Genomic DNA, 14,986 nt, shown 5'->3' with positions numbered 1-14,986 from the left:
ACAGCGCAAGCCTTTGTAGTCTAGATAGGCTATTTTTTCCCCTAGTAATACAGCCAGTTTCTTAAATAACAGTATGTGAATGGGTTTTAAAATAATATTTTACGTTTTTTTTAAAAAAGGGCAAAAGCCAGAACAAGATGCACAGGGATTTTTTCCCCCCCTCCCAGAAGAAAACTGGTTTAAAAGGGCCTTTGTCTCTCTTGTTTTGGGCTGTTTTAACCATCAAGAGCGGAAGCACAGCCCTGAGAAGGCCAGTCTCAGCCATGCCTGCTAAGGGTGCTAGTGGCCATGGCATGTGCATTGTTCAGGGGTGCCCTGGCTCGCTTTCAAGCTTACTTTCCTCCTAATTTACTGCTCCTGGTGGCAAGTCCAGAATGCCTCTGGGGCTGTGCAGCTCCGTTTTGTAGCTGGCCTGCTGGGTGACTCTCCGGCGGGCCACCGCTGAGCGGCGAGTAAACCCACATCCCTCGCTCTTGAACTCTGGTGGCTTCACAGCGGAGAGGCACGTTCGCGTCGCACATACAATGCTCGCTCCTCGCTAGGGGTGGCCGGAGCGCAGCCCACAGAGTTCTGCGCTGCGCCCAGCCGCTGAAATCCATTCGCCGGCGCACCCGAAGGGACGCCGGAGCCCAGCATGCAATGTTCCACCCCCCAAAAAAGCAAAGCTTCTGAGGTTTGGCAGAGGTCACTGAGCATGCTCAGTAACTACATGGCCTAGCCGTTGTTAGTGCTCAGACTTCATCGTCTGTGGCCTGTTGTAATGTCTCAGAAGCAGCGTTGGCTATGGGCAGCGCTAAAGGCCCTAGTCACAGGGTCCCCCCGTGCCACACTAGCACTGCCAGGCTGGTATAGAATCCCCGTGGGGGCACCGACAAAGCCCCCCATCCTGCCCACACAATCAAGGTGTGTCGGTTGTTTTTCCAGCTTAAAAGAGCAGATGCTAATCCAGGGAAAGCTGGGGGGCGCTGTGAGAGCAATGAGAGGACATGAGGGACGCTGGGGGTGGGGTCACAGGCTTCAGACAGCTTCAGTGCAGGAGAAGGAGCAATGGCCGGGGACAGTCCTTGGCCGCTGCCCAGTGGCCCGGCGTGCAGAGTCTCTCAGGGCAGGTAGCGAAGGCCCCATTGCAACAGAGGAGCTGCTGGAAGCTGGCTGGGCCTGTGAAGTTGGAGCAGAGCATGGCTCCCACCTGCGCTCTTGGGGCAGCCTTGGGAGCTGCCTGGGCCAGTTCATGGCAGCGGTTCTGCACCTCCGCCTTTCCCCGCTAAGGTAGGAGAATTCCTGCTGCCCTTGGCGCGCTCCGGCATGGCCACACGCCAGGTCAGCGCGGTGCAGGGGGAAGGAGCCGGGTCGGGAGCCCGGCATGCAGGCAACGCTGCGTGGAGAGGGATCGGCCTGTGGATTTTCTCCCCCACCTCAGGCGTTGCTCTTCTGAAATTGTGAGCTCTTCATAGCAGGGGCCTGTCCCTCTGGGGGTGGGATCTAGGTACGGGGTGGTGACGTGGGAGACACGGCTGTAACACAGGGCCATGATGGGCAATAGCAGAGCTAGCATCCAGGCCAGGCTAATGGCCTCAGTCCTGCCCTGGAGGCAGAGGGGATGTCAGTCCTGGGCCTCTACCAACAAGGGGACCAGCTGGGGTTTGTATTGTCAACACCTGTCCACTGGGAACTGGCCTGAGACCCAAACTCAGCTCGCAGGTCCGAGGTGGAAGCCATGGCCAAGCCCTCCTGCCTGGAGTTGGATTTGAACCAGCGTCCCAGAGAGGAAAGGCTACTGGGCCCCGACCTGGCTAGGTTGCTTTTTAACCCCCTGGCCAGGGCCCTCAGAGCTCTCCAGCCCTGTTAACTGCTGGGAATGAGGCCCCAGCAGTGGGTGTGGGCATGGGAGCTGGGGTGTCTCCCCACTCCCAGGGCCGGACTGGCCAGGGTCTCCAGCTCTGAGCTCCCTTTGCTCCCCCAGATCTCAGCCCCATGCCGACGGAGGAGATCGTGCAGATGTTCAACGAGCTGCGGAGCGACCTGGTGCTGCTCTATGAGCTGAAGCAGGCCTTTGCCAACTGCGAGTACGAGTTGCAGATGCTGCGTCACCGGCACGAGGCGCTGGCCAAGGCGGGCAGCCTGGGCCCCGTCGGCATGGAGGGGGCCCGCGCAGACGGGCAGGCCGGGCTCAGCGCGGAGGAGGGCAAGGGAGACGCCAAGGACCAGATCATCGATGTGGTTGGAGCACCATTGACCCCGAACTCAGTGAGTAGGCAGATGGGGGCGTCTGGAGGTGGGTCCCCGCTCAGGCCTGCGCCAGGGATTGCATTCTGAGCCATGCTGGGGGCTCTGCCGTCTCTCCCTCCAGGGGCGAGCGTTGGCGGGAGCACAGCCCGCCCTTCAGCCGAGGCTCCAAGTCTGCTCTTGGAGTGCCCACCCCGTGCCTGGCACTGCCCTTGGTGGCATGCGTGGGCCGGCAGTGGTTCCTGCACCCCGCGTGGGGGGGGGCATTGCAGGGAGCTGGCAGAGGCAGGAGCGGGGATGGTACCTACCTGTCCCTGGTGAGACGCAGCCCTGTGCGGGAGGAGAAGCAAAGGCAGGCGAGTGGGACCTCGTGACATGAGCTGTGGGCCGTGGACGAGCTCCTCCCCTGGTGAGCTCCAGCGACGCCCCGGGCAGGGGGCGTGGGCAGGAGGGAGGGGCCTGAAGACCGGAGGGGAGGAGCCTGTGAAAGCGCTGGGACAGGAGACCCAGGGTGCCGAACGCCCCGGGAAAGCTGAAAGTCGGGCGCATGCCCTGGCCGGGGCTGAGCAAATGGAGTGGCCCCTGTCTCCCCGCAGCTGCCCCCCAGTGCAGAGTGCTGTGAACGGTATGTCCCTGGGGGGTCCGCTGCCCTCCCACCCCCAAAGGACAAGCCTGGCCTGCCCTGTGCAGCCCCGAGCGCTGTCCGAGGTGGCGAAGCTCCCTGATGGAAACTCGCCCCGGGCACAGCGTGCTGTAGATACTCTGCCCCGGGTCCGGACCGGCCCTTCTCTTTTCCAAAGGCGAACGTAGTCCGAGGCGTTGAGAACACCTTATCTGTCAACGACAGAGGTGACACGTTCATCTGGACTTGAGTAATGTCCTGTTCTCCTGTGACAATCTGGAGTTGTAAGGCAGCGTTCCGCTGAGGCAGGCTCATGTTTGCAGAGGAGACTTCTGAATTTCTTCGCTGCGTTCAATCTTTGTGGGAGCGTGAAATCTCCACCCTCCCTGGGGTCCGGGAAGGGCGAGGCTGCAGCCATTCCAGGCGGATTCACAGCACACTCGCTGTCCCCGGAGACCAAACAGAAGTGCGGATGGTGGGGGGGCGGGCGGGTTTGTGTGTCTCCAGCCATATTCTGCCTTGGTGCCTCTGCCTGGAATTGCAAACAAAGAGGCGAGGCCGGCAGCATTGAGAGGGTTAAAATGACCTGGTCTCTGGCATATTTGAAAGAAATATAATCAAGTTAATTCACTGCAAGGCAAATTCGGTACCTAAAGGGCCCCCCATGTTAAATACAGCTCTGACCTTTACCGGCTGATTACACAAAGACGACACAATTAGATTAGTCCAAGACAAAAGGTCAAGCGCATTCACACTGTGACCATTTTATGCTACCTTTGGAGGGGAAAAAATCACATCCCAGCGGAGGGGTATCTGGGGGAAGAGCAGGCTTGTGCTACTGCTCCCCGGCCGGCTGGCTGGCTGCAGGTGTGCTGGGCGAAGGCGCACCCAGCGCTTCACCAGAGCTGCCCCCGTGTCTGTCGCCCAGCCCACTCCCTGGCAGGATGTGTGCTCGGGGGCTGCTGGGCACAGGAATAACCAGCCACCGGCAGAACAGGGTTTGGCACCATGCTGGAGATACCGGAGCCTGGCCACGCAGATGGGCTCTGCCAGGGACACCGGGCAGCCTCCCGCTCCTGGCAGGACTGCACTCTCCATGCAGAGCCGGCTGAGCCCCTGGGGCAGACGAAGGGCTGAGCCAGCCTGGGGCAGGGCCTGCTGCGTGGCTGGAGGGTGTTACAGGTACCAGCCGGCCTGACTGTCGCCTAATGTTTATAGTCCAGTAGCTTCCGAGGGCCCTTCCCAGGATCAGGGACTTGCTCCGAAAGGGGCTGCACGAATGCAGGAGGTGGCATGGTCCCACAGCATGGATTGAGCCCCCGAACCAGCACCTCCTGGGGGAGCTAGTTGTTACTGTCCCCGTGTGGCAGCTTGGGGAACTGAGGCCCAGGGCGAGGAAGCGATGTGCTCAGTGGCAGAGCACAGCCCTGACTTCCAGCCTGGACCGTCTTCCCAGGGCCACCCTTCCCCCTTGGGAAGCCCCTGTTGGCGCTGAGTGTTCGCAAGGAGCCTGGCAGCGCCGCCGAGCTTGGGGACAGGGCTGAGAGCCCAGCGCTGGCTGCACTGAGGGACCCCTGGGGCTAGTGCTGAGGGACCCCATTGTCGCCTGTGACCCCGCTCTCAGCTGTGTGAGGTGGGAGCTTGGCCCAGGCAGGGCCTTTCCTCTCCGGGAGACACCGGCTCGGCTCTCCTGTGCGTTGAAGAGGGAGGGGAGGGGGCTGCAGGAATCCTGTTGGGAGTCCCACTCCTCCACCCATGTGACAATGCTGGGGTGGTCTTGCCCTGGTGTCCCACGGGCAGCAGCCTGTCCTTGGCCTCTCTTCCCTGCCAGCCCTGCAGCTGCCCGGGGCGGAGTCTGCCAGCCAAGGGGAAGCTGCTGCGGGTTAGCTCAGGGGAGCACGTTGCAGGAGTGCTCTGCTCTTTTTGGGGGGGGTGGGGTGGGGAGGCAGCAGCCTGTCCTGCACGGTGATATGTGGCGAGACACTGAGTCTAGCTGGTGGGAAGCCTGGTGCCAGGGCAACCCTGCCATATCCCTCAGGTCCTCCCTACCACTCCAGCTTGGCTGTCCTTCGTGGTGGGGTGGTGTCCAGCTCCGGCCATTAAATCCAAGCCAGGGTCCCCCCAGTGCAGCGTGTTGCTGACCCAGGAGGGACTTCCCTGCAGGCCTTGGGGAGGTGAAAGGTGAGCCGAACTTGGAACAAATTAGTTCCAAGCAGAAGTTCAGCCAGTTACTCCAGATTAGAACCTTTGAATTGTGCGACTCAGACTCCACTCACTGATCCGTAATGAGTTGACTCTCAGAATTCCTGGCTTTGTTCCCAAGCTCGCAAGTCAGCCCGTTAATGGGGAAAGGAAAAGACCTTGAGTGTAAGAAGTCTCGGGTTCAGAGTCGGAATTATTTGACTTTTAAGCTTCCTTTATCTGAACTCCTGCTGACTTCTTGTTTTCTGAGCCAGTTTGAAAGCTAGAAGTTACATTGTTAAGATCAATCATTCTCTCTTTCCAGATGGAGTTAGAATATCTGCCTTGTTATATATTTATATAGACGTTACATCTATTCTGGGCTGTGTGTGTTTAGCCCTTTTCAAACCCTTCCTTGCCATTCAAAGCAGCTAGACTTGTAGGCTTGTGTAAATTATAATGTAAACCATTTTTTTAACCAGACCGTTCCCAATGTTGCCCAAGGCGACTGGAGGAGCCATGCCACGGACGGCAAGAGGAGGGTGATTAATATGAATTTGTGACACATTTGAAAGATGGGTCTTTTGCCATATACAGATGATCAGACGCACACGCGCTTCCCCATCAATTCCATGCCCTGCCAGCGAAGCCGCCAAGCCCTGGCTCCTTTGTTTGCAGGCTGGGGTTTGGTTTTAAATGTATCTGTGGGCCTCTCAATTTCCAAGGATTTGATTTGATTTTTTATAGGGCTTCTATTCACGCAGTTGGGCGAGTTCTTTGGCCCTGTTATTTCTCTGAAAATGGAGCCTTAAGAGGCAGCCGGGCCGAGGCCTCTGAGGAAATCCTCGTGGGTGTGGTTTTAATGCTGAGCAGTGCAGACTGCCCCTGCGGAGTGCCCCATGCACACGGGGGTTCGGGGCGGGGTGTCTGCTGGGTGCGATTCCCCGCTGGGTCTGGCACAGGTGGCCTGTGCAGCCCCGAGGAGCAGTGGCCTTTGCGGGGAGCCTGGCTGCACCAGGCTTCCATGCAGTCTGCCGGGTCTCTGCTCCTGGACTGCAGGAGTCTCGCTAGCTGCCTTCGTGCCCCCTGGGGACTGGGTGCTGTCCCGGGTGTGGGCGGCACTGCCTCTGCCCAGCTGGGAGCGCTCCATAGCTGAGCGCTCAGCTCTCCCGTCCCCCGCTTGTGCCCTCCAGTTCTGATTTCAGCAGGGTACGGCGCACCTCTCCCTCCCGTCTGGGCTGCATCGGCCACGGGGCTGGGCACCACGCAGAACGCGCCTGGCCGTCGTGCAGCGTGCCCTGCGTTGGGGCTGCCAGCTGGGGGCCCATGTCCCTTGGGAGGGGAATTTCCTGCCTGCCACGAGTGGGCTCAGCCGCCCAGCTGCACGCTGGGGCTCGGTGAAGGGTTAATCTCACGTCTGGCTCCAGGCAGTAGCTTCTGGGCCCAATCTGCTGTGTGGTCAAGGAGGCCCCAGCTCGTGGCATGGCGTGGCTCCCGCTGGACTAGCCCCCAGGCCGCAGCAGCTCTGAGACAGACGGGTGCGCTCGTGGGCTGAGTGCTCCGACCCCACTGACCCTGCTTCTCTTTTGTTTCCCTTCTCCCCTGGAGCAGAGAAAACGCCGGGAGTCGGCCTCCAGCTCCTCCTCCATCAAGAAGGTGAAGAAGCCGTGAGCCCTGTCGGCGCAGTGCGGCCGGCTGGGTCAGCACTGGGCCGCGACTTCAGACTGGGAGCCGGGCAGGGAAGGGCCTTGCCTGGGGAAGGATTCCAGCCAGAGCCGTTCCCTTCCCAGCACTGCCTGCCCCCACACCCCTGCGCTGCCAGCAGGCCTTGGGGTGACGCTGCTTCCTGCCCCCAGCAGTGGGGCCGCGAGAGCTGCAGGGAAGCTGGGCAGGTGGCTGGAGCCGTGTGGGTGGCCATGCTGCACCTGCGGGCCTGGCCCGGTGGGCTCTGACATGCTGGATTTGTGTGTGTCCTTGTAAATACAGCCCTGTCCCCCTGCCCCCGCGTGTGTCCTCATTAGCCTGGGGTGTGGGATCACTCCTAGCACCCTGCTGAGCTCTGGCACGGAGGGGGCAGTTCTTCCTGCCTTGCCCCCTGGCCCTGCGGGCCATGCAGGGAGTGGGGCAGAGGTGGCTGAGGCTTGGCACTGTTTGCTCTGGAGTCCCGGCTTCCCGCCCCCTTGCAGTTGGCCTAGCCACTGAGGTGCCGCCCGTCTGTGGCTTCCCAGGCAGGCTGGGTGGGGCAGCCTCGGCCCCTGGCTCCTGGCATGGCTGAGCGGGAGGGGGGGCTGCTCCCCCCAGCGCTGGAGGGCCAGGCTGCTCTTTAGCCACCCCTAGGCCAGGGGCAGGAACTAGGCCCCCCTGGGCCGACCCCAGCCCTGGCCCTCGCATGGCTCGGGCCTGGCTGCTCTCCCGTGGCCTGCGCATGGCTGCCCGCGCAAGGCTCTGCCCGTGGCCTGTGAGGTGCCAGCTCCAGGGGGCCTGAGCCCCCTGCTCCATGGAGCCTTGGCCGTGCTTCGCGAGACGGGTGTCTGGCCCCGCTAGCGTGGTACCGTGCAGGCCTGGGCGGTTCTGCGTGTCGCCGTCACACCGGTGTCAAGCCCAGTGCGTCACCCCGTGGCCCTGCTGGCAGATCGTGGGCACTGCCTCCCTCCCCTCTCTTCCCACTGCTCCCCCGCAGCCCAGCCCCTGCGCACCCGGTCTTGGCCCCCCAGCGTGGGACTCAGCAGCCGGGGGGTGTCCTGGGTCTTTAACTGCCCCACTCTCTCCCTCCAGCCCGTGTGGGGCCTCCAGCATGAGCCTCTGGCTGCCCACCCCCAGGTCCGGGGCAGAGCTGAGGGCTGCCCTAGCTCTGACCGCGGGGAGCCCCTGGGGACAGGGGGCTGACGCCTAGAAGCTGTGCTGCAAAGTCCCCACAGCCGGGAGTGGGGGCTTGTCTGGGGCTCGCTGGGAAAATGGCATCTCACATTCCCTCCTCACCAGGTAGCCCCCCCACGGCCTGGCTGTGGGGCAGGGCCTAGGTCTGAGCCCTGGCCTGGGCACTCCAGTACTCGGGCCTGGCTGGCTAGTGCCCCGTACCCGCAGCTGTCGCTGGCAGGCTGCAGGGCGTGTCCCCCTCTGCCTGGGCCAGAGAGCCAGAGCAGAGCGAGGGGCAGCCCCCAGGCCATGGGCTGAGAGCTGGGCTGGAGACTGCTTTGCCCTGCACACAGCGGGGGCCCGGCGATGGGGCGGCTCCTCCCGTGGGGCTGTGCCTATGGGGCCCAAGAGCCCCACCAGCGCTGTGGGTGGAGAGGAGTTTGTAGGGACGAGTCCACGGCCTCCAAGCCCTTGCCTCAGCTGCCCTTCCTCCTGGCCCAGGGCATGCTCACCTTGCCCCCCTCATCCCCTTTCCCCCTCCCCCCGGGGAGCCGGTCCCTGCCTGGGGGCACCAGGCTGGTCCCCCTGAGCCTCCCCCACCCCATGCGCAGGGGCAGGAGCTGGCTAGGGGCCCTTTAACTGCCAGCCCTGAAACACCCACCTGGGCACCAAGCTGGGCACTGGCCTGTGAACCCAGAACCCCTGGCGCTACCGGCTGCGAGCTGCCCGCAGTGACAGCCCCGGGGCCGGCATTGGGCTGGCCCAGGAGGCTCCGCTGGGCGCGTAGCAAACAGGGAACATGGGGGCTGTGGGCCCAGGGCGGGCACAGCTCGGGTGCAGCATCTCCCCTTCCATCACAGCAGCCTGGCCCTGGAAACACCTGCCAGGAGGCTCCGGCTGCGGGACTGGGCCCTGGCAGGAGCGGCTGGCCACGTTGGCTGGTTGGAGGTGCCCAGGGGTAGGCCAGGGGGGCACCCACGGCCCTACAAGTGCTCCTGTGAAAGACACTGCATGGGCCTTTTGATGGCTGCAGCAGGCACGCCAAGGCCAGCCTGGTGCATGGAGACAGCCCCCCCCCCCCCTCACAGCATGGGCCCCACTGCTGGGGCGAGACCCTGGGCATGGCCCCCAGGTGAGGGGGACGCTGGTCCTGGAGCCGTTGAGCCTGATCTGGGGATAGATGCAGAACGGCCCCAGCGCTGCAACCCTCTGGCCCCGTGTGCGTGGGGTGGGTGCCGGCGGGGGGGGGCTCGCGGGCAGGGAGGGGAGCGGGTGGTGTGAGACTCCGGTAGGGTGACTGTGCTGCTGGGTTGGGGGACGGGGTGGTGGGGGGGTGCTAAGGGGGCTTTAAGCCACTTTGGTGCATCGGCTGGGCTCTGCCTGCTCCCTGCTCGAGCTGAGCCAGGCTCAGGGCTGCTCTGCACCGGTGGCCCCTGAGCAGCAGCACCTGGCCCTGGCACCAGCCAGGCCCCTCCCGTACCAGCCAGCGCGGGCTGGGGTGTCGCTGTAGGGCAGGGGGTCCCGGCAGGGCCAGGCCGCGGCAGCAGTAGGGTTGTGCAGTGCACGAGGCCCAGGGGCTCCGGGCGGCCGGCCCGTGCCCGCACCTCGTGCCCCAGCACGGCCCTGGGCACGGGCCTGTCACAGACACACTGCTAGGGAGGTACCAGCTCCGGCCCTGGGCCGGCAGCACGAGCCAAGGCAGAGGCACCGGACTCAGCCCCACGCCGGGTGAGCGTGGGGCAAAGGGGTGCAATACCCGGTGTGGGCGATAGGAGGCGTCCCTCCCATGCTGCTGGCGTTGCCCTGCTCTGGCCCCGACACGGTGCCTGGCACGGGGATGGCGGCACGGGGCACAGACACCGGGGAGCCCTGCCAGCAGGCCACTTTCCACCCAACGGGCCCCAACCCACCGCTGCTGCTTGGCCCCGCTGACACCTGCCCAGCCGGATCACAGGGTGCAAGGAGCCTCTCCCCTGCTGGCTACACACACAGACGGGCGCATGGGCATCACCCGCACCCGGCAGGGGGCAAAGGGTCTCCGGGCTGCCGGCCCGTGGGGGCTGCAGAGCACGCCAAGGCCAGCCGTAGGTCCCCATGGTACCCGCTACTCTGCGCGCCAGGAGCCACAGCCACCCCTGGAGAGGGGCAGCGCCCGGGCCCCATGGGGGGGGGGCATTTAACGGCTCCCCCGGCGTAATCACCTGAGCCCGTTGTATCGACCAGGGTCCCTGGCAGCAGCTAACGAGTTTTCTCTGAAAACTCAGAACTTGGCCTTTGCGCATGGCTCCTGCGGGCGGGAACGTGCCTGGGGCCAGTCCTGGCCCATGGGTCGCCGCGTGCGTTGGGGGTGCTGGCAGCCGGGGCCGGGCAGCCCCCGGGCGGCTCCGGGCAGACACAGCCTGACTGTGGTGTTCACGTGGGGGCTTGGCACGGCCCCAGGGCTCTGCGTGGCTGGGGGGGGGCTTTGCCGTGTGACCCTGGCTTGGCGAGAGCCGCACCTGGGCCACGCACCCGCCAGGCTGGGGCGGCTCCGTGACCATGTGGGCTCCAGCGAGGGGCAGCTGCTGTGCCAAGCCCAGTTCCCCAGCTGCCCCCCGCGCATGATCACCTGACCCCCGCTCCGGTGCAGACGCCAGCTGCAGGGCCTGAGTCCAGGCCTGGGGCAACACCCCAGGCCCCTCTCCAGGGTTCCCCACACTGGGCACCAGCGGGCGCTGGCAGCCTGGCTGCCCCCCTGCAGCCTTGCGATCCCCCTCCCTGGGCACCCCCGATTTCTGCCCCCAGCTTGCCCCAAGCAGTGCCTGCCGGTGGCCTGTGACAGGCTGGCAGGGGCCAGGCACAGGGGGGTGGCAGTAGCTGAATTAAGGGCTGCGGGGGGCAGCTCTCAGTAAGGGCCGAGTCCACCACCACGTCCAGCCCGCTGGGCACCGGTATTCCAGCGATGTGTCAGCCGGCCCGGGCGCCGTTCGATGGCGCTGACGGTCTGGGCTCCGCCTGGTGCCTAGGCTGGCCGGGAGGGGGAGTGCGGGCCGGGAAATGCCAGCGCTCAGGCGAGGAAACAGCTGCAGGCCGGCCAGCGACATGGCACGTGGCCTCGTAGCCTCTCGCTGCCCCCCAAAGCTCTGTGAGCTGCGTAGTGGGACAGGACGCCCTGGGAGCACCCTGCCCATCCCCACGGCATCTGGGCTGGCTCTGGGCGCTCACCAAGCTGGCGGCAGGGGCTGTAACGTGGTGCCCCTCAGGCCTGTGGGCGGCGAGGGGGCTGGGGCACAGGCCTGGTGAGCAGCGGGCGGGGGGGTCAGTGCTTGGCAGGGGCGGGGGGCACACAGGTGCTGCATGTTGTGTGTCATCTGCAGGGCTCTCCGGCATGGGGCGGGCTGAGGCACCACCAGGCCTCCAGGGAGTGACCCACGGGGGCTATCGGTGTCTCCCGGTCCCCAGAGTTGCGGGCGCAATTGGGAAGGGGGCTCCCACAGAACTGCATCCACTACCCTCCCATGTCTCCCCCCCCCCCCCGAACCCCTCCCTCCCTGACCGCTGGGTGCCCCCACAGAATTGCCAGGCCAGGCCTCGCCCTGTTCATTCCCTGACAGCGCCTCCCTGGGGCCGGGTGGAGCAGGGCCCCCTCTGCCCCGGGGGTAGAGCTGAGCACAGAGCTGGCTGCCGGGATCTGTCCCTGCCCCCCCGCCCCCCAACTGAGCACGGGGTGCCGGCAGCCAGGCCCCAACGCAGCAGCTCCCCCCCCTTAGCCCCAAGAACCAGATCCCCCGCCCCACTGCTCATGGTGCGAACGAGCTCTCTGCAGTACAGCCCTGCTGGGAGGGTGCATCCCAGCCCCCCCCAGAGCCCGAGCCCCAGGGCAAACCGCCCCACCCTTGCAGCCAAGGCTGATGGGAATCCCCCCCCCCGCCAATTTAGGAGCTGGAACAGCAGGGTGGGGCGAAGGCTGGTGGCCCCCTGTGCCCTGCAGGGTGAGGGGGGCAGGGGCGCAGCAGTGTCTGGGGGGGCAGAGGACGAGGAGCAGCCCAGGGGCTTGTGGGCTGCAGGGCTCTGCGGGTGGGGAAGGGGGAGATGGGCCCTTTCTCCCCTACGAAGGGGCGGGGGGGGGGGGCCCTGCAGGGCTGAGGCTGGCAGAGCCGGCGGGGGCGAGGTGAGCTCACCTCAAGGGACTTGTCCCCCCAGCGGGCGTGAGCGCTGCCAGTCGTGGGCTCGTCCCAGGGCATGTGGCTGGGCCCCACCCAGGAGGCCTCGCACTGTGGGCCCCCACCCCAGCGGGACAGGAGCGCTTTGTGCCCCGGGGCTGAGACTCCAGAGGGCCCGGGGTCCCGGCCCGGCTCTGGGGGTGCCGGTGACATTGGGGTGCAGCCGTTAGCGGGGCCTAGCTCGGCGCTCACTGAGCCAGGGAGGCCCCTCTGCCGGCCCAGCCAGGCTGAGCCACTCGTGGGGCGGGAACCAGCCGCACCCAGCAGCCGCCGGCTGTAACGCCTCTGCCCCGGCCCTGCCCTCTCGGGGGCCAGGGACCTGCTTGGGGGGCCTCTCCACCACCTCCGGGCCCCAGCCCCTCGCAGACGGGGGGGGGCTTAGCTCCCTCCCGCAGCACTGGGGCACCCCGGGGCCCCACGACTCCCCCATCCCCTGCGTGCACCCTCTCCTGCCCTGCCCCACAGCCCCTTCTCGCCCCCTCCCCCGAGTCCCAGGCCCCTGCATGCACCCCCCAGCTCCCATGCCCCACAGCCCCTGGCCCCCGCACACGCACACGCACGCACCTTTTTCCCCAAACTTTATTCATGTGGCACATTTACAGCAAGGATCGGGATAACTAGACGATGGGGATGGTGGGTTTGCGTTATCGGCGGGTTGAGCTGGACACCACACACCATGCAGTTGTTTACCGCTACGTTCAGTGCCTGTATTTTCTTTCTGGTGACCGAGCCGGCTCAGCCCCCGGCTGCGGGGCGGGAGGGAGCCTGGGCGCTGGCGGGTCACGGGGCCACGTGAGCGTGGGCACCGGAGCATCACCACGGGCCAGCGCCAGGCGAGGCCTCGGCTCAGCAGGGATCGGGCGTCCTGGCTGAGCCGCAGGACCTCCATGGCCCTGCTGCCACGGAGGCTGGGGTCCGAGGGGGGACGGCCTCTCGGCCTGCCCCACGCCTGCCCCCAAACCCACCTGGATGGACGGGGCCCAAGTCCCCCCGGTCGGAGGGGAAGAGGCAACAAGCCAGCTGCTGCTGAGCCTGGCAGGGAGCCTGCGAGGGGCAGAGCCCGGGCGACGGGGAATGGGGCAGGCGAGGGCAGAGCTGCAGCTCAGCGGGCGGGCAGGGCAGGGGCGCTCACGCAGCGGGCGGAGCCCGTGCCCGGGGCGGTGGGACTGGGGGGCAGAGGAATGACCGTTGTTCTGTGCACACTCGCTGGTGCGTCCACTGCCAGCAATGGACCTGGTGCCCCCAGGAGCTGGAACCGCTTTGGCCGGGGGGGGAGGGGGGCGGCAGGAGCCCCCCTGCTGCCCCCTGGGAGAGCCACGAGCGGAAGGGCCAGGCTGCCTGCCGCCGCCCGCCCCCTGCCCGGAGCCCTGGCTGGCGAGCCGGCGGGCAGAGAATACAGGCACTTGAGCTGGAGCAGAAAGCCGGGTTGCGGGGACACACAGCGGGGTCGGGGTTAGTGTTCACGGCAAAGGGGCGAGGAGCGGGCTGGGAGGGGCAGGGCGGGGGGCGCGGCTCCTGTGGCCATGTCAGGCGGGAGCCGCCACGCAGCGCCGGCGGGTCGCCCAGCAGCGCCTGGCAGGGCCTGGCCACAGGGGAACAAACACAGAACAGAAAGAGGGCGGCCCATGGCCGGGGGGCACGAGGGGACAACGGAAACCAGGGGCACAGAAAGAAGAAGGAACCAGAGCTCTAACCAGGTGGTACAAGCGCCGTGGGCGGCTCCGGGGGCATGGCGGGCGATGGCCGGAGCAGCCCAGACAGGGGGGTCCACGTCGGGTCTACACAGAGATTTTCCTTTCCATATGTACAACCTCTGCTGGCAGAGCAGCGGAGCTGGGTGTGGCGTCGCCTCTGTCCTCGGTTGCCGTTCGAATGCTCTCGCCCGTCCTCCCGCAGCGGAGGAGCCGGCCGCATGCAGCCCTGTCCGGCCCGCCCCGCCGATCAAAAGGGTTTGGAGGTCTGCTTGAAGATGAAGCCTCTATGGGCCAGCGTCTTCATGATGTTAGCGATGTTCTTACAGTCATCTGCGGAGAGAGCAGAGCCGGGTGAGGGCCGGCCCCCTGGGCCGAGGCAGGACGCGTGACCCCGCGCCTGGGGACGGCAGAGCCCCTCGCAAAGCGCCCGAGCCAGCCCCACCGTCGGCACGGGGGCCCAGCAGCGCCGGGGGGTTAGAAACGCGGCCCTCGGGCGTACCCAGCCGGTGAGCGGCTGGCTGGGGATTGACGGTGGGGACGCCCCTCGCCGAGGGGTGTGGCAGGCAGGGATGCTGGCCCGCTGCCGGGTAGGGCGTGTGCTTGTTGGCTCCCCCATGGGGTAACGGCTAACGGGGCACACGGCCTGCCTGGGCAGTGCAAACGACCCCACGGCTGCCCAGCAGCCTAGGGCAGCTCCTAGGAGACAGGGAGGGCCACGGGGCGCCAGAGCCGCAGGTGAGATCGTTACGCTCCAGAGTAAACGCCTATAAAAAAAGCCACCAATTAACCCTGCCCCACCTGCAGCCCTACGATCACGACCCCTGGCCCAGCCCTACAGTATCAACCCCCCCCGGCCCGGCCCTACAGTAACAACCCCCCCGGCCCGGCCCTACGATCACGACCCCTGGCCCAGCCCTACAGTATCAACCCCCCTGGCCCGGCCCTACGATCATGACCCCTGGCCCAGCCCTACAGTATCAACCCCCCCCGGCCCGGCCCTACAGTAACAACCCCTTGGCCCGGCCCTACGATCATGACCCCCCCCTGGCCTGGCCCTACAGTAACAACCCCCCCCTGGCCCGGCCCTACGATCACGACCCCTGGCCCGGCCCTACAGTATCAACCCCCCCCCTGGCCCGGCCCTATGATCACGACCCCCCCTGACCCGGCCCTACAGTAACAACCCCCTGGCCCGGCCCTACGAT

The 14,986-nt window shown here is 65.8% G+C and overlaps 2 protein-coding genes across 7 annotated transcripts in view; one reads left to right on the top strand and one right to left on the bottom strand.

The window, feature by feature from the left end:
• Positions 1-7,030, top strand: part of DMAP1 (DNA methyltransferase 1 associated protein 1) — a 52,952-nt gene extending 45,922 nt beyond the window's left edge. For all 4 annotated transcript variants that reach the window (XM_048861391.2, XM_048861393.2, XM_075131895.1 and 1 more), the window contains exons 10-11: positions 1,964-2,247; positions 6,641-7,030. In XM_048861391.2, the coding sequence (XP_048717348.2) occupies positions 1,964-2,247; positions 6,641-6,700 (344 nt within the window). In that variant the 3' untranslated portion in view covers positions 6,701-7,030. The remainder of the gene's footprint in view (positions 1-1,963; positions 2,248-6,640) is intronic.
• A 5,618-nt stretch (positions 7,031-12,648) lies between these two features.
• Positions 12,649-14,986, bottom strand: part of ERI3 (ERI1 exoribonuclease family member 3) — a 245,271-nt gene continuing 242,933 nt past the window's right edge. For all 3 annotated transcript variants that reach the window (XM_048860341.2, XM_048860342.2, XM_048860343.2), the window contains exon 8: positions 12,649-14,111. In XM_048860341.2, coding sequence (XP_048716298.1) covers positions 14,029-14,111 — 83 coding nt within the window. In that variant the 3' untranslated portion in view covers positions 12,649-14,028. The remainder of the gene's footprint in view (positions 14,112-14,986) is intronic.

Source organism: Caretta caretta, chromosome 8 (genome assembly GCF_965140235.1).
Source record: "Caretta caretta isolate rCarCar2 chromosome 8, rCarCar1.hap1, whole genome shotgun sequence".
In the NCBI taxonomy this organism is placed as follows: Eukaryota; Metazoa; Chordata; order Testudines; family Cheloniidae; genus Caretta; species Caretta caretta.
Note: the sequence above shows the minus strand (reverse complement) of the source record. Positions and strands in the feature narration are given on the sequence as shown.